Genomic DNA, 26,004 nt, shown 5'->3' with positions numbered 1-26,004 from the left:
CTGTCGCGGGTTGGCTTGGCCTGGGCCAGCGGCGGACACAGGGAAAACTTCTAGCAGCTTCTCACAGAAGCCACCCCTGTAACCCCCCCACTACCAAGACCTTGCCACAGAAACCCAATACATACATTTAAGCCAAACACGGTGAGCCTTTATGGAAATGCTGAGTAACTGTAACACTTACCAAGAGTTCGTAATAAAACAAACTGCATTCCTAGTGCAAAGGGCCGCTCCCCATCTTCCACAGACCTAGCAGGTGAAAAGCAAACTCCTCTGAAGAAACAGGCATAACAGATAATCACTGTAGCATGTTCTGGCTCCACCTCCTGAGCTATAAAAAAACTTTGTCTAAATTTCTTCCATTTAGCTTCTAATATTGGTAACCCTTATTGCTAGAAAAAAACATAGCCAGCCCCTCCTGTCCCTGTTTAATGAAAATCTCAGTCATGCCTTTTAACCTTTCTTTACCTGCGTAAGGCCTGAAGAATTTGATCCAAACCCATTAAGGAAATGTAGAGATTCCATCCAAAATGTTGATGGCTTCTCATGATAGTTTCCTATTATTTCCTGTAATGTCTTGCTTTATTTTCTTAATCTTTTTTCAGATAAATTAGAATTAATGGAGGATTAAATTGCTGAAAGCTGGACTTAGCTTCTGAATTTAACAGATCTCTGCGTAGGATAAGCACTTTGGAGCTACTTTAGAAAAATATCAGTAGAAACATCCAAACAGTCTCTTTAAACTCTGCTCCTTTTCAATACAAGTAATACATTGGTTTCAAAGGAAAAATGTTGAGCTTTCAAAAGACTAAATACAATGTAATGATATTCCACAATGCAACTACAGCTTTAGTAAACCACACATTTTCTTATGATTTAAAAAATATTTTTAAATCTTAACCTAAAGGTCTGAAATTAAGATAGGCAGCTTCTAATGACATGGAAATATAAGATCAAAACACACAAAAAGACTGCAGTCAAAGGGGTGCAGCTGTAAAATCAAGGTTTTGAAGTCAAGCAGTGAGAAATTGAGAGAAATCGGGGAACCAGCTTGGGCGCTGTGCACCATACATGGTTTGGAACAGTGGATGTCACTGTTCATGTGTGTGGGCCATCCTTTTTTTTACTGAACATTACAAAATCCTGTTGGAGATGTCCCTTATGCACCTCACTATTGTGAGTCTCACTGCAATATTAATGTTCATTGATTGTAGTTTATTTTGCAAAACTGCAGTGCAATGACAATGCATTATTATTATTATTATTGTTGTTGTTGTTATACAGATGGAAAATCCGGAGACAGAAGGAATAAGGTCAGAAGTCTCTGACTTATAACAGCTCTGTGCAGACAGTAGTTGAGCTAAAGCTGCATGAGCAACTGAAGTCTGGTGTGCCCACTCCTGAGGGCTTGGCTTCACAGTCCTAACAGTGATCCTTGCACCCATTTTGCAGAATTTTTTTGAAAAGCAAACTGGAAGACAAATTCCACCACATGACATGGCACAGTCCTCCACGTGTCAGCATCAGGCTCCTGCATAAACCTCAGCCACCTGAACTGAGAAAATGACAGCAAGAGAGTGCTCATCCTTGGTGGGGATGAGGCACAGATGCCTGCCAGAGGGTTTCAGAGCTGTGCTCATGGCTGAGCCTAAGAAGAGCAAAGCCAAGTCCTGATCTGCCTCATGTTTTCTAAGACTCCATGACCTATTACAAAGATTTGCCATTATTATTTTTATAGGGGGCTAACTGTGAGCAGCAGCAGAACATCAATAGCCTCAGAATATCAGAGTGAAGACATAAAGACAACACTAGCAGGAGAAAATCCCACTTGGTTGGGAGGATCATTCTCGCAGAATGCCCAAGACTGCCCAAAAGCCCAAGACTGGTTTAAAAAAGCGCAGTTTGGAGACAGATTTTACACAAAACCAGATCAAAACATGTCTCTACATTAGCAATTAAAACAGCTCAAGAGAAGCAAATTTATACAGCTAAACAGCTCATGCTGAGGACCTGACGTCTACACCACAAGCATTTCAGGTTTTGTAGGGATTTACTTCAGATCAGCTCTAACATGGGCCCAGGGACTGAATGCCCATTTGCATTTGGATCATTTTGGGTTGTGCTTCTGAAGAGCATCTCAAATGCTTGAACAGGATTCCTAGAGAGGTGGTTGATGCCGCAAGCCTGGCAGTGTTTGGACAATGCCCTTAATAACAGGCTTAAACTTTTGGTCAGCCCTGAAGTGGTCAGACAGTTGGACTAGATGACTGTTGTAGGCATTTCCTGACCAAACTATTCTATTCTATTCTATTCTATTCTATTCTATTCTATTCTATTCTATTCTATTCTATCTTCCAGCTCATCTCTGTCCAAAAGGAACTTACTTCTTGAACTCTGAGAGCTCTTCAGCTTCAGATTCCAAACTAAATCATCTTTAAACCATTCTCTTTACCCTTCTGTTACCAGTAGAACCAATACCTATGGGTGTGCTTTGTAAATCCTAGTAAATAATTACCTCATTCTCTCTTAATTCTTCCTCCTCCTCTTTTAACAACAGCAGCATATATACAAATTTATTTTAGCACTAGACCACATTCTGTTTTTTCAGCTCACTTTTCTTTAAAAATCAGACTGAAGTTCACTTACAGAAGCTGTATTTTAAATGGACAAAGATGTTACAGGGAGTGATAATGTTTATCAGACCAGATAGCAGAGATGGGAAAAGCCAATCCAAAAACCTGAAAACTTTTTTTCAAAACGGACAAGTGACACTACCTTTTCCTACAAAGACTGTGTTGTTCTCCATCCTTAAATGACCACAGTAACAACACTACTACAGTACAAGTTCAAAATTCTTGTGAAGAAAAAAAGGGAAGATTCAAAAACAGGCACGTGGCAAGAATGAACAATTTTAAGAAAGAGAAAAGGATCATTTTAAATAATAACTTTTTTCATTTGCATTTGAAAATCCAAACCATTGCTCTAGGAAGGATGAAAATTTCTTCAGTAGTCATCATTTTCTTACATGATGCATTTACTCGTTCTCTCTTTACAGCGCCTGGAAATTGCTGGGCACTTCGTGTTTCCTAAAGTGGATTATCATGTTACATATTCTAAATACAAGCAAGTTCCACCCTATCCATGTCAGCCCTATTCTATTAACTTTTTAAGGATATGTGAGCTTGAAGGAGTTTGGCTGCATTGCTACAGCCTCTTCTGATGCAGGCACAGTGATAGCAGGCACAGCAAAAATACTTAAAAAACCGTAACTGAGTTCTCACCTGAGCGTCACGATGATTGCTGACGGCTGGGCGCACGCTGTTATAAGGGTAACAATGAAGAGAAATATCAAGAACGGGATGAGCGTGTTGCAGGTTCGATCACACTTCCCAGAAACAGCGTAGCCGTTCTCATTCAGGTAGGTTTTGACAATAACCAGCCGGAGCTGACTGCGCTGGCCCACCGTCGGCGGAGTGATCACCTGGCGACTCTGGACACAGGCACATTCCGTGTAATTTCTTACCTGGGGAGAGTGGAAAAGAGCATTTCCACATGGGAAACCCATGTGAGAAACACATGGCGCAGAGACATGGTACAACACACCCAGTGTACTTCTCAGTGTCTAGCATCATTACCCCAAGTACGTGCGAGGTCACCACTCCGAATATTTTTAAAGCTGGCCAGGATGTCCCGTGATGAGACTGCCTTTCCATTGCTTATGACTTCCACTGTTTAGGCTGAGTTTGGAAAAAATTCTGGAATGCTTTTGGAAAATGCTGCTGAAGCAATTCAATCACTTCTGACAGGGAGGCTGGAGAAAAAGATTGTTTCTACTGTATTACAAAAACTGTGAGGAAACACTCTTTAAGCAGCACTGACAAAGCCGTATTCTGGAATTTGGCAGGCTGTCAGCATCCATCTTCAGGAATTGTCTTCTGCTATCTCAGTGAAAGTCTCCCCAGATTCGGCTAAAGAGAGACAAGCTGCGCGTCATACTTGGAGCCCAGGACCTTCCAGTTGGATGGGGATGGGGATGGAATGCGTACAGGAGCAAAACGGGAGAATGAGAAAGCAGAAACTTAAACAGAGAAACTGAAGGACATGAGGGATTCCTGAATGGCCAAAGAGGCTGAAATTAGGATGAACAGACTGAATAATGAAGTGGCTTATCATAGGCAAAGGGACCGTGATTTGAACAAGGTGAGGAAGAGCTAGATCAGAAATAGCCTCCCGTCTTCTACTACTGTTTTCAACCGCTCTGACGGTGAAGGGGTGTGCAGCAGATCAGAATATTCCAGCGTTAGAGGGGAAACAGGTCAGGGCTCATGTGACGTTACAGGAAGGAGTTTTTGGGTTCAATGTTCACATTTATCAAACCTAGGACCACACATGCACAGCAACTACATTGGAAGACCATCTTAAGGTTGCAAATTTAAGCACTTGGACATCAGGAAATACCCAAATTACAGTTGTTTGTCAACTGTAATGTATACCTCTGTATGTGTTTGTGTTATGGCATAGCCTCACATTTTTCTGTCCACAAGATTTAGCTGAACATCTTAATAATGTATCAGTTTGTTCAGTATTTTACCTCCCATTTTCAAAATATGGCTCCAGGTATTTTTTCCTCACACTAAACATATTCCATTACAAAGATGGAATGACTCACATTTTATATGGATTTTTCTATCACACTAATCATTATAACTTAACTCTTTCAAAAAGGAGTAATTTATCTTCAAGACAGTTACGAGACAAGGCACTGCTGTTGTTATCTCTATTTTGTAGTTAAGTAACTGAAAGAGATCAAAAGTTTCACAAATGTGGGTGGCAAATTTGAGATAGCTGGGAACCTTTTTTTCAGAACATTTTCCATTACATACAACTTAATATAGTCTAAATTAAACTTTTTCTGCCTTCAGATACAGATTTAGGCACTCAGTGCTTCTACAAATGGCAATTCTGGTTATTGCTCATGTCCATCATCCAGAATATGCAGAATACAAAGTTAATGATCAACTGGGAGAGGTTTTGTTTAAATGACTTGCCCAACACAGCTTAGGAATGGAGGCAATGACAGAATCCAGTTTCCCAAGGCAGCACTACACTGTCCTGTCTAACATCACATGAGTATTTGCTTTCTTCCTTCAGTCCCTCACCTTAATCTCCTTACTGCTTCCAAAGAAACATCCTACAAAAAATAGTCCTCTTTACTACACAGTCTTAGTTCATCACCAGATAAACCAAGTCTGTGCACTAAAAGACACAGATACGACACAACAGAAACGCTAGAGAATAGGAATATATATATATAAAATAGGTATGAACTGTACACAGGCACTTTATGTGGTGAATTTTGCAAAAAGTAGATGTTATAAACGTAAATGCAAATGTTATAAGTTAGCAACATTTTGTGTGTTATGGAGTGACACAAGTTTACACTTGTTTTTAAAAGAGTCCTATGTAAAGCATTATTTAATGAAGAAATCTATTTTCCTCCCAGTATCAGCCATATTGTATTCACCATTAGCTACTGAGTTAAAGCTTCAGGCCATGAAGGATCTTTTCTTAAATCCTAAGAGGAAACAGTAAGTTTCAAAATCTGTAGTGAAGAGTACATACTCCCAAAGTACCTCCCAACTAAATGAATTATTAGTGCCAGTTTGATATCAGGTGAAATGTAGCAAAGATCAAACCTATGTCTCAATCCTGCAAAACACAAATAAGATAACCACAGGCTCACATCACAGGCATTTTGCATCGGGCCAAAGCAATTTTTTATTACAAACCAGCAAGGTATTCTAAAAAAAAAAACAAACCCTACAAAGGAAATGAATCTGTTCTAAGGGGAATTTACATACAAACCTGCATTTTCAGACCATTATCCAGTCAAAGCAGAAAGTGCAGCACTGGACCTAACATCCTTCTGGTTCACAGGCTGGCTCAGGACTGCAAATTGGGAGACTGATACATTATAAATAAGCTTTCTGGAAAGCACAATCAAGTCCTGAGAAAATCAATGTTTACATTACTTCCTGTCTTTCTCAATTATCCTTTTTTAAAGGACAGTTCTGTAACAAGAATTTATGAGTTTGGGTTTTGTATGAAACGAGAACCAGCATAATGCTCTGATATTTAGGTCAGATTCTACTTTTCAACTGTTTTCTTGTGCCCAGACCTGAAAACTGCCAAATTTCCACCAGCAAGACACCCTTCCCCAGTCCAGCATAACTGGAAGACTGGGCTGTAACAGGCAAGGTATTTCTAAGAAAAATGGATTATTAACATCCTTTAAGTTGTGGTTCCTTGAGTTCAATGACCATCATTTCATTTAGTCTGGAGAAGGTTTAGAGAAAGGCTATGAGAATGGCTGAACTATTTTAAAAGAGCAGAATAAAAGGACAGTCTTAAGCCATGCAAACAAAAGACCTATCAATACACTGGTGCGGGTGCTGCAGCTACTTATGCAAAATGACGAGGCTGACACAAACACCAATGACTTTAAACAGACCATAACTAAATTTAAACAGGAGTTTAAAACACTTCCAACCACCTGAAGAGTTAAGTTCTTCCTTCCATTTAGAGAGGGAGCCAAAAAAACCCCAAAATTGCTCTTAAGAGTAACACTGATGAGCTTGCGGAAAGAGAGTATGGCATGGCCGCCTATGTTAGCAGAAAGCTGAATTAGATGACACTGGCTCAAGGTCCCCTCTCCAAGCCCTGCAGGAGGAGGAGACAGGCAGGTGGCTGCCATCAGGGACTTCAGAGTCCATTCTGGAAACACCAGCTCTCCCCCATGGCACTTTGCACTCACTTGGCTGGAGGATTCACTTGGTACAAACGAGCTTGTGTCTCAAATTCGTACATAGCTGAAAGGGAGTGGGACCATACATCACCAGCCTTTCAAAACATGGCAAGACTCATGCACAAGTCAGTAGCAGAGCAACTTCTCCAGAGCTTAAGAGGGGGGATGCTTGCACTAGAAACAGACCAGTCTTCGACCTGCACCAGTCCTGAGGGGCTATTCAGGGGTTGTATGTGGGTGGGTGGGTGAAGCACTTACCCCTGTGCTATGGTTTCCACCATTGATGCAGCCAGCTAGGCAAGGATTAAAATACGTTATTCCATCTGACCCACAGACAGGCTCGTACTCATGAATCTTACATCCACAGTTAACGTTGCAGCTCCCAGTCAGATTCCTGTGGGCCATGGCAAGAGTGGGACTGAAGAAAGGAAAAAGAACATGCTAGTAGAGCAAGCACAGATATCCTGCTGTTCAGAGGGAGAAAACATCCTACTCATTAATTCTGGAACTGAGAGTTGATTATCAGAAAGACTGCATTAACTCTAGCTTATGTATATGATTGAAACAATATAGAAGAACATCTAATGCATCCCTGCCATCAACTGAAAACACACTACAAGAATAATACCAAAGTTTAAAACTTGTATCTTATTTGCCCAGGTAATAGTTGCATTTTCCCCCGTTTGCTTTTTCTTTTAAGAGTTAAACTACCACAATTTTATATGTCTATCCTAAGCTGCAGAAATTTGTTGTTGATTACTAGTGAAGGGCTCAGTGATGAGATGTAAGCATGAACTAATAGGCAGCTCTTCCCACATACCAACAACTGTTCAGGAAACTCAATGCTTGTGTTATTTCTATGTATATATGAAATCTACAGGAATCTCTCTAGATCTGGAGGAGTGCTGTGCTTTTACTAAATGTCTGTAAAAGAACCTCTACTACCATTCCCCAAAATTTTGCCAAAGCCCAGCTTTTTAGGTCCTCTACAGAAGCATTTGGCGGTATGCTCAGAAGGAACTAAAGGGAATTTCAATGCTGAAGGACACACACCCCCCAAAAATGAGACTTCACCACCTATCACTGCTGCTTCAAGCAGGTGGTAGAACAGATCTCAACTCCTGCAACAGGGAACTGCATCAACTCTTCACTGTCAAGGGCCATGGCAGCCTGGGCACATCCTCACCATGGGATGAACGTGCAAAGGAACCCCAGCCAAGGGGCAACAGCTCATGGCACTCAAACTGAGCTCAGCAGCTCATGTAACAAGTCCCGAATGTAGCACTGCACTGAGACAGCTACAGGTCTCTTCCTGAAGCACCCTCTCCTCCAGCTAACACCTCTGCGTGGCACGTCTGGGCCCTGTATGGAGAGAGCAGGTCATTTGGAAGTAGTTTTGGTCTCCCCAAATGGCACTACCCTGGGTGCTGGGGGTCCCAAAGCAAGACAAACTCCTATGACAGAACCAATACCTGATAACATGAGCTGCCAAGGGTCAGCCAGGACGAACCACCAAGTGCCAGTGTGCAACTTGTGGCTGGAATTCAGATTTTATAATTGTACCAGTTGCACCATTGCTCATTCCAGAAGTGACAAAGGCCTTAGTAATAGCAGAGTCCATATCTGTAAGATCACAGACTCTTCCTCAGAAGATGATTGGAAAAAAAAACCCCACTGATCAAAGAGTGCTTTTTGCTGTCACTAGAAAGAAATCAACTCTGGTTACAACTGACCGCCAGCTATCACCATCACAGGTTTGACTCAGGTTGACTAAGTCACATTGTCACCAAATTAACCAGCTCCTGCCTTACCTACCATATCACTTCAGCCCTGCCCAAAACAACTCTCAGGACACTTAAAAATGCCCAGCTTTGGGCACAAACCCTGGAGGAGACACCCAGCTACTCCCTGCACAGAAGGCAAGCCCAAGGTGACACTGGAATTTTAACAGTCCTGTGTAGGGTAAGGGCTTGGAGTACAAGGCAAAGGAGGAAAAGTGTCAGCAGGCACAAAGGCAACCTCACTGAAGGAAAAGAATAGTAAAAACCCTCACATCTACTTAACTGCATATACAAATTCTGAACATAGAGAAACACAGAGATTTAAAATGATAGAGTTAAAGAAAGAGAAAATGGATACTAGTTTGTTACCAAATTCAAAACAGACTGGCATAACTGGACCCTGTGTATATAGAGCTAATATCAGAGGATATAAGGTGTCAGAAATTCAAAACAGACTGGCATAACTGGACCCTGTATATCAGAGGATATAAGGTGTCAATCTCTATGATCTAGAAGCTCCTCATTAAAGAGGAAGCAGTTGATGATCATATCATATTTTTCTGACAAATAACTGGTCTGAAAAGGCACTTACTTGGGCATATTTTCAGACTAGCTTATAAAGAGCTACCATACTACCTTTGGCCCTTTCAGTTACTGGGATTGTTCAGATGAGTTTTGTAGCATTGCTTTTTTATCTTGGCTGGCTAAGGACTAATTCAAAACTATTTTTGTATGCTTATATTTTCTGTGAAAACCTTTAGAAACACATGAAAATGGCTGTCAAGACCACAGTTGTCTCTTCACCAGTATCCTGTCTCTAACAGTAGCCATAAGAAGATTACTTAGAGAAGAGCAAGGACAGGGCAAGTAACTTCCCCCAGAAAAGTATTCTCTCAGCCTCTAATGAGTCTCAGCCCCAAATATTTTTGAAGTCTGATGTGGTTTCTTAGTTAATAAAACCCTTTTTTTCCCCCTGTACTTTTCCCATTGAGATTAAATTTTTTGCACCTACGATATCCAACAGCAAGGATTTTTCAACAGTCCTCAGCCTGTTACACAAGCTGTTGTTTGTTTTGAATCTGGCTCTTACTAGCTTTATCTGACAGCCCCCACTTCTACTATTTTGCTTGTAAATTCTGAACACATGAAGGCTCCTAAAAAAATAAACTTAAGGGGTTCCTATGGCCAACATGAAAATATTTGCAAGCTCTAGTGAAATCTTGTAGTTGCAATTAAATAAACTACATCTAATATTAACTAATCTAATCTAATCATATCTAGTATTACCTGAAGGCATTATGCCAGAAGGTACCCGAATGTATAGGCATAAAGTCTTACCTTTTATCAATACTGTTACTGAACATGCTAGCTCAGGTACCAAAAAGAAAATAGCTGTTCCGCTTAGGTGAAATGTAAGTTATTTTCTGCTGTCATTATGCAGCCGTATTATTAACAAGCATGAACATTTAAGTGGTCCATGCTATATTTATACCTATTTTTACTACACTTGCCATGCTCTCTGTCTTGTTTCAGGTTGCTAAGTTAATTTAGTAAGTGGAAAAGCAGGAGTCTGCAGTGTGGTTTATTGCTGGTTCAATTTTCTGCATCTCATTTGGAATTTCATCTGGGTTTGAAACACTGCCAGCAACATGAATGCATTAAGCCAATGGAAAAGTTACCTGAATGATCTTATTCATACCAGTCTATTTCCAAGTGACAGGGTTGGCTGAAGCTAGGGACCCTAGCTCTTATTTCCTAAATACCTTTCTTTCTAAAGAAATCACGGTTCCTGAATTCTTCACCCACACTGCCTCTTCACTGCATAAGGCGATACCAAGCCACTGAAAACTGAGAAGCAGCAGATACCGTTTTCACCTGAAGCTTCTCCTGCTACTTAGGAAAATCCCCATTTTATTATGTTTTCAGGAACTGCAACCTATAGTTGCCTGTGATGCTTAAATAGCTTTCTTTTTCTGAGGCTTACGCTTAAATGTAAGTCTTACTTTCTGTCATAGCTGCACTCTAGGCTTGTAAATGCTACGTTGTGTCTCAAAGGACCCAAATGTTAGGCACTGTAATATTCAGTATTGCAATACACAAGTTTTTCTGAAGATAGATGGCCAGTTTCAAACTACATACTTTATGGGCTGTAATTTGCAATACCTAAACCTGAAAGTTTTCAAGTCCTTCCAGGTGCCAAAGCCAGAAAGGCAGGCTCTGTAAGGAATCAAGACAGCTGCCACTTCTAAGGTCTCAAAAAATTCAGAACATGGAAGTGAGGGCCTCACCGCCCTCCTGTGACTTTTTGGCTGGCACCTTGGCCAGGGAAGGTGAGATGGGTGCCAAGAGTGATGGCAAGACCAGATCAGAACTGGGTCCAGACACAATGATCACAATGATCAGTCCAGAGTGATCATACAGCAAGTCCAAGAGAAAGGAGAGGCAGGCCCCCTCGCCTCCAGCTTTCTCCACAACACCTCTCACAGAGCTGACCCTGGCCTCAGCCAGCTGAACACCTTAGTTCAGGTGACCAAGCACCTAGAAGTGGGGGGGACATGCTCTGCACCCTGACACTGTACAGGAATATCAGTGCCCACTGCAGACAGCTCAGTGAGTTCCTACACATGGAGCAGAAAGCTGCCCTTTTGTGCTGATAGCCTTCTCCAGAAACACTGTACTTCATGGATTTTTAACAGATCTCTTCTGAAGTGGAAGAAGAAGCTTCTTCTACAGTTGCCTGTAGACAACACTCATGAACACTTGGGTTCCAGGTCCTCCTCAGCCTGAAGGGGTTTAAACTTAACATCTCCTTGATGATGTTCTTATCAACAAGCTCCAGAATGGCTTCCCTTTCCATCCTTGCTGCTGAAGCTGAATGTGATCCCAGTCCTGTCCATGTCTCCTCATCAATAACTCTTTACTGCCATATCTACAAGCAAAACCTGGAGCAGGGGCCAGGACTGAAGCCATTTCTTCCAAGGCAAATCTCCTTTCAGAAGGTTTTAAAGTTAAGTTCCTCTCTTGCATACTCTTTTTTCTTCTTCTGCATCTCTATATATTCCTCACTTTTTCTCCTTTCTCTTCCCTTATATCCACCGTCCATTTCTGCAGTGGTTACAGTGCTCTTGGGGACATCAGGAGTTCAGTCAGATTCTTTCTGACTAAATAGCTGGGTAGAGGCCACCACACATACGGTGAGCAACTTTTGTAGCAACCAATTTCCTGACTTCCTAGCACAACCACACTATCAGGCAGTTCTTATCTTCTCCACAATAACTGTTAAAAATAGTCAGTAACCGTTAAACATAGTTGCCAATGCTAATAAAGTGGGTATCAGTAGGAAACCCACATACATCCCTTGTATTTTGGACATATTTCAAATGCTTCCTTCCCATCTTTGAGTCGCGGCAGCTTAAACACCTGCACCTACCTGGCTCCCTAGCATAGGATCTTCTAAAACCACACAAGAGTCTATGCTTGGTCACATAGAGAACTCTGGCCAAAATACAAATAATAGCTTATTTCACTTCAGTAGTCCTTGGCAATAGGTAACGATACTAATCTCTGAGATTAAAGAGTCAAAAATATGCTCAATCTGGGTTTTGGAAAGAATTTAGACATTTCAAGTATGTCACAAAGTCCTTCTTCAGTCCGTGCACTCCTCTACCTTCTCCACAGTGGTCACAACGGCAGACATCTAGTTTAGCTCAGAAGACAGGGCCAGGTCTGTCACCTGCATGGTTTTGGGACTCTTCACAGCTAGAGTGCATGATAGCTGAATAGTGAAGAAAGGTGGTGCTTCGAGAACGCAGTTTTGGATAATTTTTTTCCTCGTGGGTTTTATTACAGTGGCACCAGAACCCTTTGGTACGTCATTAGCTTATTTTGCAAGGTTACTTTGAATACTCCACGTGCCACCTTTCACCAGTGCTTCACAGGCTGCAGGGCCCTTTTGTGCTGATAGCCTTCTCCAGAAACACTGTACTTCATGGATTTTTAACAGATCTCTTCTGAAGTGGAAGAAGAAGCTTCTTCTACAGTTGCCTGTAGACAACACTCATGAACACTTGGGTTCCAGGTCCTCCTCAGCCTGAAGGGGTTTAAACTTAACATCTCCTTGATGATGTTCTTATCAACAAGCTCCAGAATGGCTTTCCCTTTCATCCTTGCTGCTGAAGCTGAATGTGATCCCAGTCCTGTCCATGTCTCCTCATCAATAACTCTTTACTGCCATATCTACAAGCAAAACCTGGAGCAGGGGCCAGGACTGAAGCCATTTCTTCCAAGGCAAATCTCCTTTCAGAAGGTTTTAAAGTTAAGTTCCTCTCTTGCATACTCTTTTTTCTTCTTCTGCATCTCTATATATTCCTCACTTTTTCTCCTTTCTCTTCCCTTATATCCACCGTCCATTTCTGCAGTGGTTACAGTGCTCTTGGGGACATCAGGAGTTCAGTCAGATTCTTTCTGACTAAATAGCTGGGTAGAGGCCACCACACATACGGTGAGCAACTTTTGTAGCAACCAATTTCCTGACTTCCTAGCACAACCACACTATCAGGCAGTTCTTATCTTCTCCACAATAACTGTTAAAAATAGTCAGTAACCGTTAAACATAGTTGCCAATGCTAATAAAGTGGGTATCAGTAGGAAACCCACATACATCCCTTGTATTTTGGACATATTTCAAATGCTTCCTTCCCATCTTTGAGTCGCGGCAGCTTAAACACCTGCACCTACCTGGCTCCCTAGCATAGGATCTTCTAAAACCACACAAGAGTCTATGCTTGGTCACATAGAGAACTCTGGCCAAAATACAAATAATAGCTTATTTCACTTCAGTAGTCCTTGGCAATAGGTAACGATACTAATCTCTGAGATTAAAGAGTCAAAAATATGCTCAATCTGGGTTTTGGAAAGAATTTAGACATTTCAAGTATGTCACAAAGTCCTTCTTCAGTCCGTGCACTCCTCTACCTTCTCCACAGTGGTCACAACGGCAGACATCTAGTTTAGCTCAGAAGACAGGGCCAGGTCTGTCACCTGCATGGTTTTGGGACTCTTCACAGCTAGAGTGCATGATAGCTGAATAGTGAAGAAAGGTGGTGCTTCGAGAACGCAGTTTTGGATAATTTTTTTCCTCGTGGGTTTTATTACAGTGGCACCAGAACCCTTTGGTACGTCATTAGCTTATTTTGCAAGGTTACTTTGAATACTCCACGTGCCACCTTTCACCAGTGCTTCACAGGCTGCAGGATGCTGCGGCTCATGGCTACAGTCACTCTGGCCTTGATCCATGGAGTGGCATAGCTTCTGGATCCTCTTCCAAGAGGTTGGATCTGCCTAGCTCCATGACACAAGGCTGTCCCTCCTTCCTCTTACTGCCTGATACTATTAAACTAGCTGATATTTTTTTCATAAATGGAAACAAAAAGTGCCCTCCGGTAGTTCATTTATCCGGTAGTCCACTGATTAGATCCTTAAACCCATCTTCCAAAGGATACTGAGGTAATCCATGAATGGATGAACACAATAAAGAGGAGACATTGCAGGGGTGAAATTTAAAGGCCTTTTCCAGAGACTAGAATATAGGTATGAAAATCCCCAACTCCAGGAGAAGGCTGTGCCCTTTGCCTCCTCACACCTGAGTGGTAAACAGAGCTGCAGGCACCACCCTATTTCTGCCTGTCATCCATGTGCAGTCCAGTCCAGAAGACCTGAATTTCTGAGAACAAATGCCAGTTTGACCCCTACAGAACCTGCAAAACCAGACAGAGCTGAGTACTGAGCTCTGTTGGGGCACGAGTACATGCACATGCACCGCAAGCAAATCTCTTGCCTTTGGAATTATGTTGGTATGCACAACCTCGCCACACCGGGCACCATAGCGTAATATTGAATTAACTGTGCTGCCGTGTTTGTCCTGCTCTCAGTATTGCTCAATGGTGCCACAGAGAGGCCCTGCTGTTTAAAACTAGCTCAAATATCTCTGCTCCGAGCAGATCAGTAGATATCCAGGGAATTTTAGCACCTCCTCAGCCAGGCAGGAGCTGAACAGGAATCTGGATTGGGTTTGTGGCTGCGTCCCCGAGATCCTGTGGATGTGCTCACTGACTGTCAGGGTTGGAGAGCCTCACAAGGGCTGCTGTTTGCTCACCTTCACATCTGTAATGTGTGGGCAGGACCACTGTAAAGGTAAACATCAGGCTTACTGCATCCCAGCTACCCCACAGACCACAAAGGATGTTGTGCTCCCATCTTTGACACCCAAATAGATCAGAGATTTGACTCAGGAACCACTCTACACACAGTGACTGTCACCCATTGTCATCCATCACCTCACCTCCTGTCGTTAGTGACACTGAACAGTATGACTGCTGCTTAGGGGCTTCCACTTGACTCACTCTTAATGTATTTATCCACCACTGTTTGCTTTTGCTGAATATGCTTGTCTTTCCAGCTGGGCACTGTTGCAGCTAATCACATGTTACAAAGTCTCTCTCAAATACTTATTGACTGTCTCCTGATCACACAAATCAGGTTCACAAATTTAGCTCTTGGAGCTACTTTACGCTTTATGGTCTGGTTGGATGCTAACCACAGCCTTCCGGAGTGTTTTCTTTCTTGCGCCATAAGCAAACAAGGCACAGTTTTAGCAACAAGTTGCAGCTTGAGCAGGAAATTAAATATCCAGGACTGAAATTGGTTCTGTCGCCTTCTCAGCTATCAGCTGAAACTTGCCTTGCTATACCACGCTGGATTCCAGAAAGCAATATGCAGCAACACGTCATATAGCAACAGGCAGACTTTTCCAGTAATCTCTCAACAGAACCTTTTCTCTGATGGAAAACACCAAATCATCAAAACATTCCTCAGGAGCATACTGATTTCAGCAGCACAGTGACAGAAGTTTTTCACACCAACAGGAGAGGCAGCGTTTTTGGAGTTTTGCAAGCCTCTTGGCAGCCTGCTGAGCTGGATGTCCCGGATGCCTGGATATTTGGGGTAAGCAGTGGCTCCCCAGCCTGCCGGGAAGACCTTCATGCCCATGCCCCAGCTGCCAGCGGGGCTCTGCCACCCTGCACACAGACAGACGGGTCTGGGGACAGCCCGGGCTGTCGGGAAAGGCACAGCGTGTGTTCCCCTCTCCAACCTCTGCCACCCTCTTCTGACCTCTTATCCCTCGGCCACACAAGCCCCTTCTCAGCAGCAGACGGGCCGTGCTGCTCCACAGGTGGGAGCGCCCGCTCCCCAGCTCGCTCCGCTTACGTAGCTAACTTGCTTCAGCTGCATTGCTGAACGTTACCATGACACAGGGGTTAGGAAATCAGATTAAAAATAAAGGTGAATGAAATCAGGCATGCAAGAAATGAGAAGCATGAAACTGGAAACCGAACTGAGACCACTGTGAAAATTTAATCTCAGGGGCATTTTTTTTGTTTTCTCCAAAAGAAGACTTAAGGTTACAGAGATGCAAAGCAAATATGCTCAAATTAATAAGAAGCTACTACAAGCTGTGCCTCTCCAGCTTTCATCACCTTTTGTACCTCAGCAAATCACTGTAAGGTTTATTTGGGGAATTTTTTTTGTTGTTTACAGCAAATGCCTTGCACGCAAAGAGATTTTTTTTCCTCATCCTTTCAAGAACATGTGATACACAAAATCACCTACTAACTCTGTTTCCAAAAGCTCATTATCAGACAGTTGTAAGAGGTTCATGCTTTCATCTTTACCTTCACACTTTCATCTTTACCTTCACTGTTCACTCATTATTCACTCCTCTTTCAGTGATGGGAAACTAATGAAGGATGAAGTAATTCAGATGCTGGGGACGTGAAATCTCTACTGACACATATCCATGTAACCCCATTTTCATCGCATGTGACCTACCTTACAGCACATATCATAACAGATTTCTATGAACGCTTCTCCCAGTAGGGGGATCATTTTTTCTTGAAGGTATGTATTTTTCCAGCAATAAACTGAACCACAGCACTCTACTAATCCTACTCTGACACTGGGAAGCTGCCTATTCTCCACAAAGGAAAACTGAGCATGAATTACTGCATGGCGCATCACAGATTTACCTGCATCAGTCAGAAAGAGCCGCCTCTTACGGAAATTGCACCAGAGCTAGTAGGTCCTGTTTGTGGGCTGGCCTGTGGGAAAAGCAGCTTAGTTTCAATGCATCCACTGCTGTAGGCACACAGGATGCCTGAGAAACAGCTGCCCCGCTTGTTCCAGGGGGTGCAGATGCTGTCGACTTGCAGCACTGCTGCACCTGAGCTGCCAGGGAGATCCATCACGCACGAGCACACTAACAGAAACCATCCCCAAATGACAGCGTTTCCTGAACTATTCTTTCAATTACAAACAAGGACGCCGCTCCTTTCATTAATAAGATTCAACTGCAGTTTTGCTAAACACGTGTGCTGGGACAAAACCCAGAATCCCACCCGACAAATTGCATTTGTTCACTTCTCAGGGAGACTGTTCTGTGTCTCCATGACACAATGCTGGTAAAGCTAATAAAGAGGAGACTTTTATTAGATGTGACTAATGATAAAAGGGACTCTAGTTCCTAACATTTTTTTTTCTAAACCCTGTTCTCCTCTCCAACTATTATTCCGTGGAAGGCTTGTGGTATAGGAGTAAAGTAAAAAAAGGGAAAGTATAAGGCAAGATTTATTGCCTAGAGTTTTTAGAGCTGTGACCTGTTATTTCAGATACTCAGGCTTGGACTGAAACCTCATGGTGCTGGCAGTCAATGCACACATATTGGAAAAAAAAAGGTGGACCCTTTTCCCGTGAGGCTACAACCTAAATGCAATGCCGTTTAAAAACAAAAAAAAAAAAAACAGTGCCTGGCTATATTTTAATAACATCTAAACAAATAAGTGGTTTGCACGTGGTTTTAGTCATATTTCTTTAGATCGCTTTAGGATGAAGGAAATGCAAAGGAAAGAAGATAACCCCTCAACACACAGTTTCTATAATCTTAATATCGGGCTATATAATAAAAAGGATTATCTTAGTCTGATGGCAGTATTTTTGGTTTGGTATTGAAGGACTTTCGGGATGGCAGAGATCTGCAGTGTCCTTGTTGGCAAGCAGCTGGAATTGCAGCAATGACGCAATTTTTGTGTAGCTGTCAAACAACGGACCCTCTCTCTGTGTTAGCTGGATTCCTTCTTTGTTGTTATTGTTCTGATCCAATTAGTCACTGCTTTCAATTTAAGAGATCTGACTGGCTAACTGGACTGAAATACAGACAAGAATAACAGAAAACCAAACTGGCGGTACAAGATGAAGAATAGGAGATTTTTTTTTTATGTGAAGTGCCTCAGTAAGTCAGTTGCATGTTTTAACTAAACCTTAATTGAACCAAAACAACAGAAAGCAATCAGAAAGGGCCTGTTTTGGATTCATTACATGCCAGAAGTATGAGAGATGGAACTGATCTAATCCAGGAATCTGTATCTATTAATAAGCTCCTGTGGAGCCTGTTATTTGACTTATACCACAAAACATGGAAGAGACAGGTCTACAACCAACCAAACCAGCTGTTCTCTGCTATTTCTCCTTTATTCAGCACTGGTAAGGCCACATCTGGAGTGCTGGGTCCAGTTCTGGGCTCCCTGGTACAAGAAAGACATGGGCATACCAGACAGAGTCCAGCAAAGGGCCACTAAGGTGATGAAGGGCCTGGAGCATCTCTCCTATGAGGAAAGGCTGAGGGAGCTGGGACTGTTCAGCCTGGAGAGGAGCAGGCTCAGGAGATCTCATCAACGTAGATAAATATCTGAAGGGAGGGTGCAAAGAGGACATAGCCAGGCTCTTTCCAGTGATGCCCAGTGACAGGGCACACACTGAAACACCAGAGGTTCCCTCTGACCATCAGGAAACACTTTTTCACTGTGAGGGTGACTGAGCCCTGGCACAGGTTGCCCAGAGAGGCTGTGGAGTCTCCATCCTTGGAGATCTTCAAAAGCTGCCTGGACAAGGAGACAATTCACTGATTCAGGACTTCCCATTCAGATGCTGGTTAATGGTGTAAGAGAAGGGATGCTGTATTGCAGTTTGACATAAGGCTCCTTATACTGTGTTTAAATACCAAACATGCATTCAGATCAAAGGCTGGGGCACAGAACAAAAGGTTCTAAAATGCTGAGATGTGTAACACGGAGGTGCCCTTGACCTTCCTGATAACAGAACTGCTGATGACACACCAACAGCCTGCTTGTGCCCAACATAAACCAGCAGAAAATCCTTGCAAATGTATTCTAGTCTGTGTATGCCTCCAGGTCCCATCCACTTCCTCACAGCTGGTACAGTTAGAAAAATACTGAGTTGTGAAACATACTGAATTATGAAATGCCTACTTTGCTGAATACTGCATGTGCATAAGTCTATGTTAACTAAAACCCAGGTTATCCTTCTGCTCTGTACTGGTTTATGGCTCAGTTAATCAAAGAAAAAAACCCTACTTTTTAAATGCAAAAGAAAAGAACAGAGAACTGAACCTGTTTGCCCACAGAAGATGCTCCTGCAGGGTATGTCTACATTGCCCAAGGCAGCTGAGATCTCTGGGCTGCTGCCAGCACAGGTAGCTCAGACATCAGACCCGGCATAGCTACATTAAGCTTGAGCATCATGCAAGACATTTACTCTAAACCAAGTGGCTGTACTGCTTCTTATAGCCGATCCAGCCTGTTGAACTGGCTTTGATGTCCGTAACGCTGCACTGCCTTGGAACTAGAGAATGAAGTGTGTGTTTTATTAAACCTCAAAATGAAAGCATGCTTTTTTGTTACACGAACAATAACATCCTTTGATGTCTGAGTTAAAGATTTGCCTACCAAGTAAATGATTTGAAGCTATCAAATGATTGACCATGAGGATTAAGAGAATGTTTATCATGTCAGATATTGAAGATGAATTTATGTGTAGTGCTGCTTCTTTATTATCATTCTGATAATAAAATTGGATTTGATCTCTGCATTAAAAAAATAGTTGGGGTTGCAAACTCCTGAACCGTGCTTTATAACATGCTGGTAATTCTCCATTTTGGATGACATTACAGTCTAAGCATATTGATTTTCCTATTGATTTCAAAGAGTTGATATACCTCAATACTTTCGAGAATTTTGTCATTACGATCTCTCACCTCTTTTCTCAGTAAGAACAATTAGATGAAGGTGGTAAAGAAGTAATGCTACTGCAGACACTCAGAACAGCTGTGAATAGATGCCTGTTTCAATTCATGCTACATATTTACTGCAAATGTTATTACTTACTGAAAAAAAAAAAAAGATACTCTTACAATCCCAGTTGTGAAGGTTATGTGTTACATACCAATAGTTTACTTGTCTCTAATTTAGAAAGAGATTTAAATTAAATAGCACTTTTTCACAAACAGAAAACTACAGCCTTCTCATTAGCCAGGAAGGGACATTCTGACTTGCCACACAGTTCAATTAATTGCTATCTGAATTTATGTTTTAATTGCTAATAATTTTCATTTCTTCATCTACACCCACAGGCTGCCTAAAACATCAATAGAAGGTGGACAATCAAATCATTCCACCTCCTCCCCATCCCTGTTCTCTCCTTCTTCAGCCCACTATGCTCAGACAAGGATATACCACCATGCTACTCCCCTCCACAGTCAGACCCTCAGCACCAAGTTTTAACTCTAGGTATTAAGAAGACAAAGGAGTAAACCACCTTTCCATCAGCTCATGACTTCAGTTGCTGGTTTTCCTTGCTCTAGGATTAGGGTTTGACAGCAATGTAATAACACGCAGCAACAGGAAATGCAAAATATTCCCTGTGTAAACGATGCCTATTTTCTTCCTCCCTTGCTTCCCATTTTTCCTCTTTGTTTTTCACTTGGCTTGCTGTCCTGGTTTTGGCTCCAGGTTCAACCATGACACTTGCTCAGTGTCCCACTGTAGTTCTTTTTTTCCCCATTTGATCATCTCTTTTCCTGCTCTGCACTTCTTCTACATTCTCCTCCAAAAATCAAAATGTTAGGAGTCCAGAGCTGAGCCTTAAAAGCAAGTACTCAAATGGATCTGATACCCAGCACCTGGCTGTAAATAAAAGGCAGGTGTCGTCTCCAACACAAAAGCAAAGGGAAAAACATTGCTTCAGATAATTTTGTGCTCTTCAAATGCTTACTGTGTTCTTGTGCTTAAGCTACATGAAGGCAGCAATTTTGGGGAAAAGTTAATGTATGAAGTAAGAAAGAAAATAAAAGGTCATGATCAGGCTTCTGAGAAATTACCTTCCAGTGAAACATCTCCTCACAACTTTCACCACACTGCCTTCCTTCCAAATATCCCTAATTTTTAAAAAATGCCTGTCCATGCATTTCTTAATGTCACAGCCTAAATTCCCGATACCTTCTTACATCCACACCTTCTTTTTTATGACAGCCTTCTTCATTCTCAATGTATCTTTAAGGGTTATGATCTAGTCGCTGTCTTGGGGATGATCCAGCAAGGGCTGGAGGGCATTCACACAACTAGTAAGGGGTTCAGAAGGAGTGCACGCCACTGATGTCGACAGCACATGCCCAAGTGATGCCTCTCAAATAGGGACTGCAGACCTAAGACGCTGTTGTGGTGACAATAAACAAACCTACTCAGAAGTGACCTTTGTAATCCCTTTAGTATTTTCACAATTTTCATGAGCAGAATAGAAAACATTTTGAAACACCAACTAAATGCTGAGCAATCTACAGAGGACACTATTCTTATTTTCCTCTAAAAATCATTGAAGTCCATTCTAATGCACTTTCCCATCCCTCAGAAAGGTATGTTATTACATTAGCTTCATAATAAACTAGACATAAAACCAAAGGGCCACATAATAACAGCGCGTGTTTACATCACAATACTCACCGAACTCTCGTTTGAACACGTGGCTTCTTCAGTACATCAGCCAGCAGCATTTTTTATATTACTTTATCGGGCTTATTGGAAAAAGCTGGTTTTGCCACAGATGATTCCAAGATACTTACCCAGTCGTGTAAGGTATATTTATTCCCCCTAGATTAATGCTTTCGCATCCAACAATGAAGAGAGTTGAAAAGCACAGCAGAGAGACACCACTGCAGATCATAGCCAACTTTGCAGACTCTCTCGCACCAAGTTTCAGTTTTTTTATAATGTAGCCACCTAGGACAATACCAACACCAGCACTTGGGACAATAATCACACCTGCCAGAAAGAAATTCGAGCAACATTAAAATAGGACCTACAGAAATGGAATAAAACATAAATATTGGTTTCATTCCCTAATTAGATGACTGCAAACGCTGTACTAAGATCTCCATTGTCTGCTAGCAAACTGAGTCAGAGTTTTCAAACCTCTGGAGTGTTGTCAAAGAATTAATAAAAGCCTCCTTATGATATTACCAGCAGCCAAAGCACTATAAGAGAACTATTGTACCCACAAGCAGAAACATTGCTTTGTAATTGTTTTAGAGTGGGGAGAAGGGATACACATTGCTCCACTTTAAGTACTGAAAATTTGAAGAAATCCAGATTTGGATATGAATCTTCCTCCTCCTACTCTCATGATTAATTCCAGGGAAGCACAAGTGTGAATCCCAGGCAGGCCCCCAGAAGCCTGCCCACCTGGGAGTGCATGCATGAGCCTGGCTGCAAATTCCACCGCCTGGATACTTTATGCAAGCTGAAGAGCGCTGCCCTAAAGCAGCAGCCCCATTCATCCCAGCACAGCCACATGGAGGGCAAACCGATCAAACATGATGAAAGAAGTTAGGACACTTGAATTAGTTAATTAGGATAAGTTTAAGGCACGAAAGACGTGCCTATGAAATTTCTGTTGCTCCGCTGCTTCAGTTATAAGGTGGCAGTTCAGCAACATGTCACTGGGCTGTCCTCGCTTCCCAAGGCCTGAGGTGGTGTTGTCAGTGAATGTCTTGCACTTCTTAGCTTCCCGAGGCTTGTGCTTCTCACTGACGTGTGAGAAGGTCTTTAAATAAGGTCTTTGCTAAGAAAGATGCATTCCACCTAAATATGGAATTTGAACAACTTCTGGCAGCTGCATCTAGGGCGAAGGAGCTAAACCTTATAATCCAAATTCTTAAAGATGGTGGTCTTCTTTTTAATGAAGCCATTATACTGTCACTTGCAAATATCTTTAATGTTATTGCAAAGCATTCTCATTCTCTCCTAATTTGCCTAAAGGTGAAGGGGACATTATATTTATCAAAATGCTGAGATCATGAAAGTAAAAATAAGAGGTAAAAATAGTTACAAATGGCATTATAAAATAAAACATCATTTCATGAGGAAGGTTCTTAATAATAACCCTTCACAGACTCAAAACCAGTCTTTCTCATAAGGGCAGAATTTAAATGTATAAGTCCTTCTAGGAGAATTAAATTATTTTCACAAAGTTCAAAGCTGTTATCTCTCTTGAGCTGTTGCATCTCACTTTCAATGACAGAATACGAACAAGGAAAAGAACTAATGCAGATCCTTTCACTTGCACTGAAAATTCAGGTCCAAAAGAGGTTAAGAACTCAAAACTAAGATATAAGATGGAAGGAAGAATAATACTGATGTCAATTTATTGTCAGTGAGCCCTTACCTTGGGCTAGATCCTTAGTTCATATAACTGATGTAGCAATGGATTTGGTCTATGGAATTTGCTTCACCTGACAGGGGTGTTTTAGAAGGCATTGCAAGTGATCCCAGTCTCTGGGTGAAAATGGTAACTCAGCCATCTGAGTCTTCCAGGCATGCCCTGTGCGATGAAATCTGTGTCAGAGAAGCCCACATCCGCACCAAAGGCAGACTGGGATCACTTGCAATGCCTTCTAAAACAGATCTAGTCGCTGTCTTGGGGATGATCCAGCAAGGGCTGGAGGGCATTCACACAACTAGTAAGGGGTTCAGAAGGAGTGCACGCCACTGATGTCGACAGCACATGCCCAAGTGATGCCTCTCAAATAGGGACTGCAGACCTAAGACGCTGTTGTGGTGACAATAAACAAACCTACTCAGAAGTGACCTTTGTAATCCCTTTAGTATTTTCACAATTTTCATGAGCAGAATAGAAAACATTTTGAAACACCAACTAAATGCTGAGCAATCTACAGAGGACACTATTCTTATTTTCCTCTAAAAATCATTGAAGTCCATTCTAATGCACTTTCCCATCCCTCAGAAAGGTATGTTATTACATTAGCTTCATAATAAACTAGACATAAAACCAAAGGGCCACATAATAACAGCGCGTGTTTACATCACAATACTCACCGAACTCTCGTTTGAACACGTGGCTTCTTCAGTACATCAGCCAGCAGCATTTTTTATATTACTTTATCGGGCTTATTGGAAAAAGCTGGTTTTGCCACAGATGATTCCAAGATACTTACCCAGTCGTGTAAGGTATATTTATTCCCCCTAGATTAATGCTTTCGCATCCAACAATGAAGAGAGTTGAAAAGCACAGCAGAGAGACACCACTGCAGATCATAGCCAACTTTGCAGACTCTCTCGCACCAAGTTTCAGTTTTTTTATAATGTAGCCACCTAGGACAATACCAACACCAGCACTTGGGACAATAATCACACCTGCCAGAAAGAAATTCGAGCAACATTAAAATAGGACCTACAGAAATGGAATAAAACATAAATATTGGTTTCATTCCCTAATTAGATGACTGCAAACGCTGTACTAAGATCTCCATTGTCTGCTAGCAAACTGAGTCAGAGTTTTCAAACCTCTGGAGTGTTGTCAAAGAATTAATAAAAGCCTCCTTATGATATTACCAGCAGCCAAAGCACTATAAGAGAACTATTGTACCCACAAGCAGAAACATTGCTTTGTAATTGTTTTAGAGTGGGGAGAAGGGATACACATTGCTCCACTTTAAGTACTGAAAATTTGAAGAAATCCAGATTTGGATATGAATCTTCCTCCTCCTACTCTCATGATTAATTCCAGGGAAGCACAAGTGTGAATCCCAGGCAGGCCCCCAGAAGCCTGCCCACCTGGGAGTGCATGCATGAGCCTGGCTGCAAATTCCACCGCCTGGATACTTTATGCAAGCTGAAGAGCGCTGCCCTAAAGCAGCAGCCCCATTCATCCCAGCACAGCCACATGGAGGGCAAACCGATCAAACATGATGAAAGAAGTTAGGACACTTGAATTAGTTAATTAGGATAAGTTTAAGGCATGAAAGACGTGCCTATGAAATTTCTGTTGCTCCGCTGCTTCAGTTATAAGGTGGCAGTTCAGCAACATGTCACTGGGCTGTCCTCGCTTCCCAAGGCCTGAGGTGGTGTTGTCAGTGAATGTCTTGCACTTCTTAGCTTCCCGAGGCTTGTGCTTCTCACTGACGTGTGAGAAGGTCTTTAAATAAGGTCTTTGCTAAGAAAGATGCATTCCACCTAAATATGGAATTTGAACAACTTCTGGCAGCTGCATCTAGGGCGAAGGAGCTAAACCTTATAATCCAAATTCTTAAAGATGGTGGTCTTCTTTTTAATGAAGCCATTATACTGTCACTTGCAAATATCTTTAATGTTATTGCAAAGCATTCTCATTCTCTCCTAATTTGCCTAAAGGTGAAGGGGACATTATATTTATCAAAATGCTGAGATCATGAAAGTAAAAATAAGAGGTAAAAATAGTTACAAATGGCATTATAAAATAAAACATCATTTCATGAGGAAGGTTCTTAATAATAACCCTTCACAGACTCAAAACCAGTCTTTCTCATAAGGGCAGAATTTAAATGTATAAGTCCTTCTAGGAGAATTAAATTATTTTCACAAAGTTCAAAGCTGTTATCTCTCTTGAGCTGTTGCATCTCACTTTCAATGACAGAATACGAACAAGGAAAAGAACTAATGCAAATCCTTTCACTTGCACTGAAAATTCAGGTCCAAAAGAGGTTAAGAACTCAAAACTAAGATATAAGATGGAAGGAAGAATAATACTGATGTCAATTTATTGTCAGTGAGCCCTTACCTTGGGCTAGATCCTTAGTTCATATAACTGATGTAGCAATGGATTTGGTCTATGGAATTTGCTTCACCTGACAGGGGTGTTTTAGAAGGCATTGCAAGTGATCCCAGTCTCTGGGTGAAAATGGTAACTCAGCCATCTGAGTCTTCCAGGCATGCCCTGTGCGATGAAATCTGTGTCAGAGAAGCCCACATCCGCACCAAAGGCAGACTGGGATCACTTGCAATGCCTTCTAAAACACCCCTGTCAGGTGAAGCAAATTCCATGGACCAAATCCATTGCTACATCAGTTATACAAACTAAGGATCTAGCCCAAGGTAAGGGCTTACTGACAATAAATTGACATCAGTATTATTCTTCCTTCCATCTTATATCTTAGTTTTGAGTTCTTAACCTCTTTTGGACCTG

At 41.9% G+C, this 26,004-nt stretch overlaps 1 protein-coding gene across 1 annotated transcript in view; it reads right to left on the bottom strand.

Annotated features, from left to right (window-relative positions):
* The window catches only part of SLCO5A1 (solute carrier organic anion transporter family member 5A1), a gene marked incomplete at its 5' end in the record, with an annotated part of 83,383 nt that overhangs the window by 2,466 nt on the left and 54,913 nt on the right, over window positions 1–26,004 (bottom strand). Inside the window, 4 exons of the mRNA XM_009634462.1 lie at window positions 182–246; window positions 3,279–3,520; window positions 7,061–7,220; window positions 23,999–24,197. Coding sequence (XP_009632757.1) covers window positions 182–246; window positions 3,279–3,520; window positions 7,061–7,220; window positions 23,999–24,197 — 666 coding nt within the window. The remainder of the gene's footprint in view (window positions 1–181; window positions 247–3,278; window positions 3,521–7,060; window positions 7,221–23,998; window positions 24,198–26,004) is intronic.

This window comes from Egretta garzetta, unplaced genomic scaffold (genome assembly GCF_000687185.1).
Source record: "Egretta garzetta isolate BGI_Z169 unplaced genomic scaffold, ASM68718v1 scaffold251, whole genome shotgun sequence".
In the NCBI taxonomy this organism is placed as follows: domain Eukaryota; kingdom Metazoa; phylum Chordata; class Aves; order Pelecaniformes; family Ardeidae; genus Egretta; species Egretta garzetta.
The sequence above is the reverse complement of the archived record's forward strand: the minus strand, read 5'-3'. Positions and strand labels throughout refer to the sequence as shown.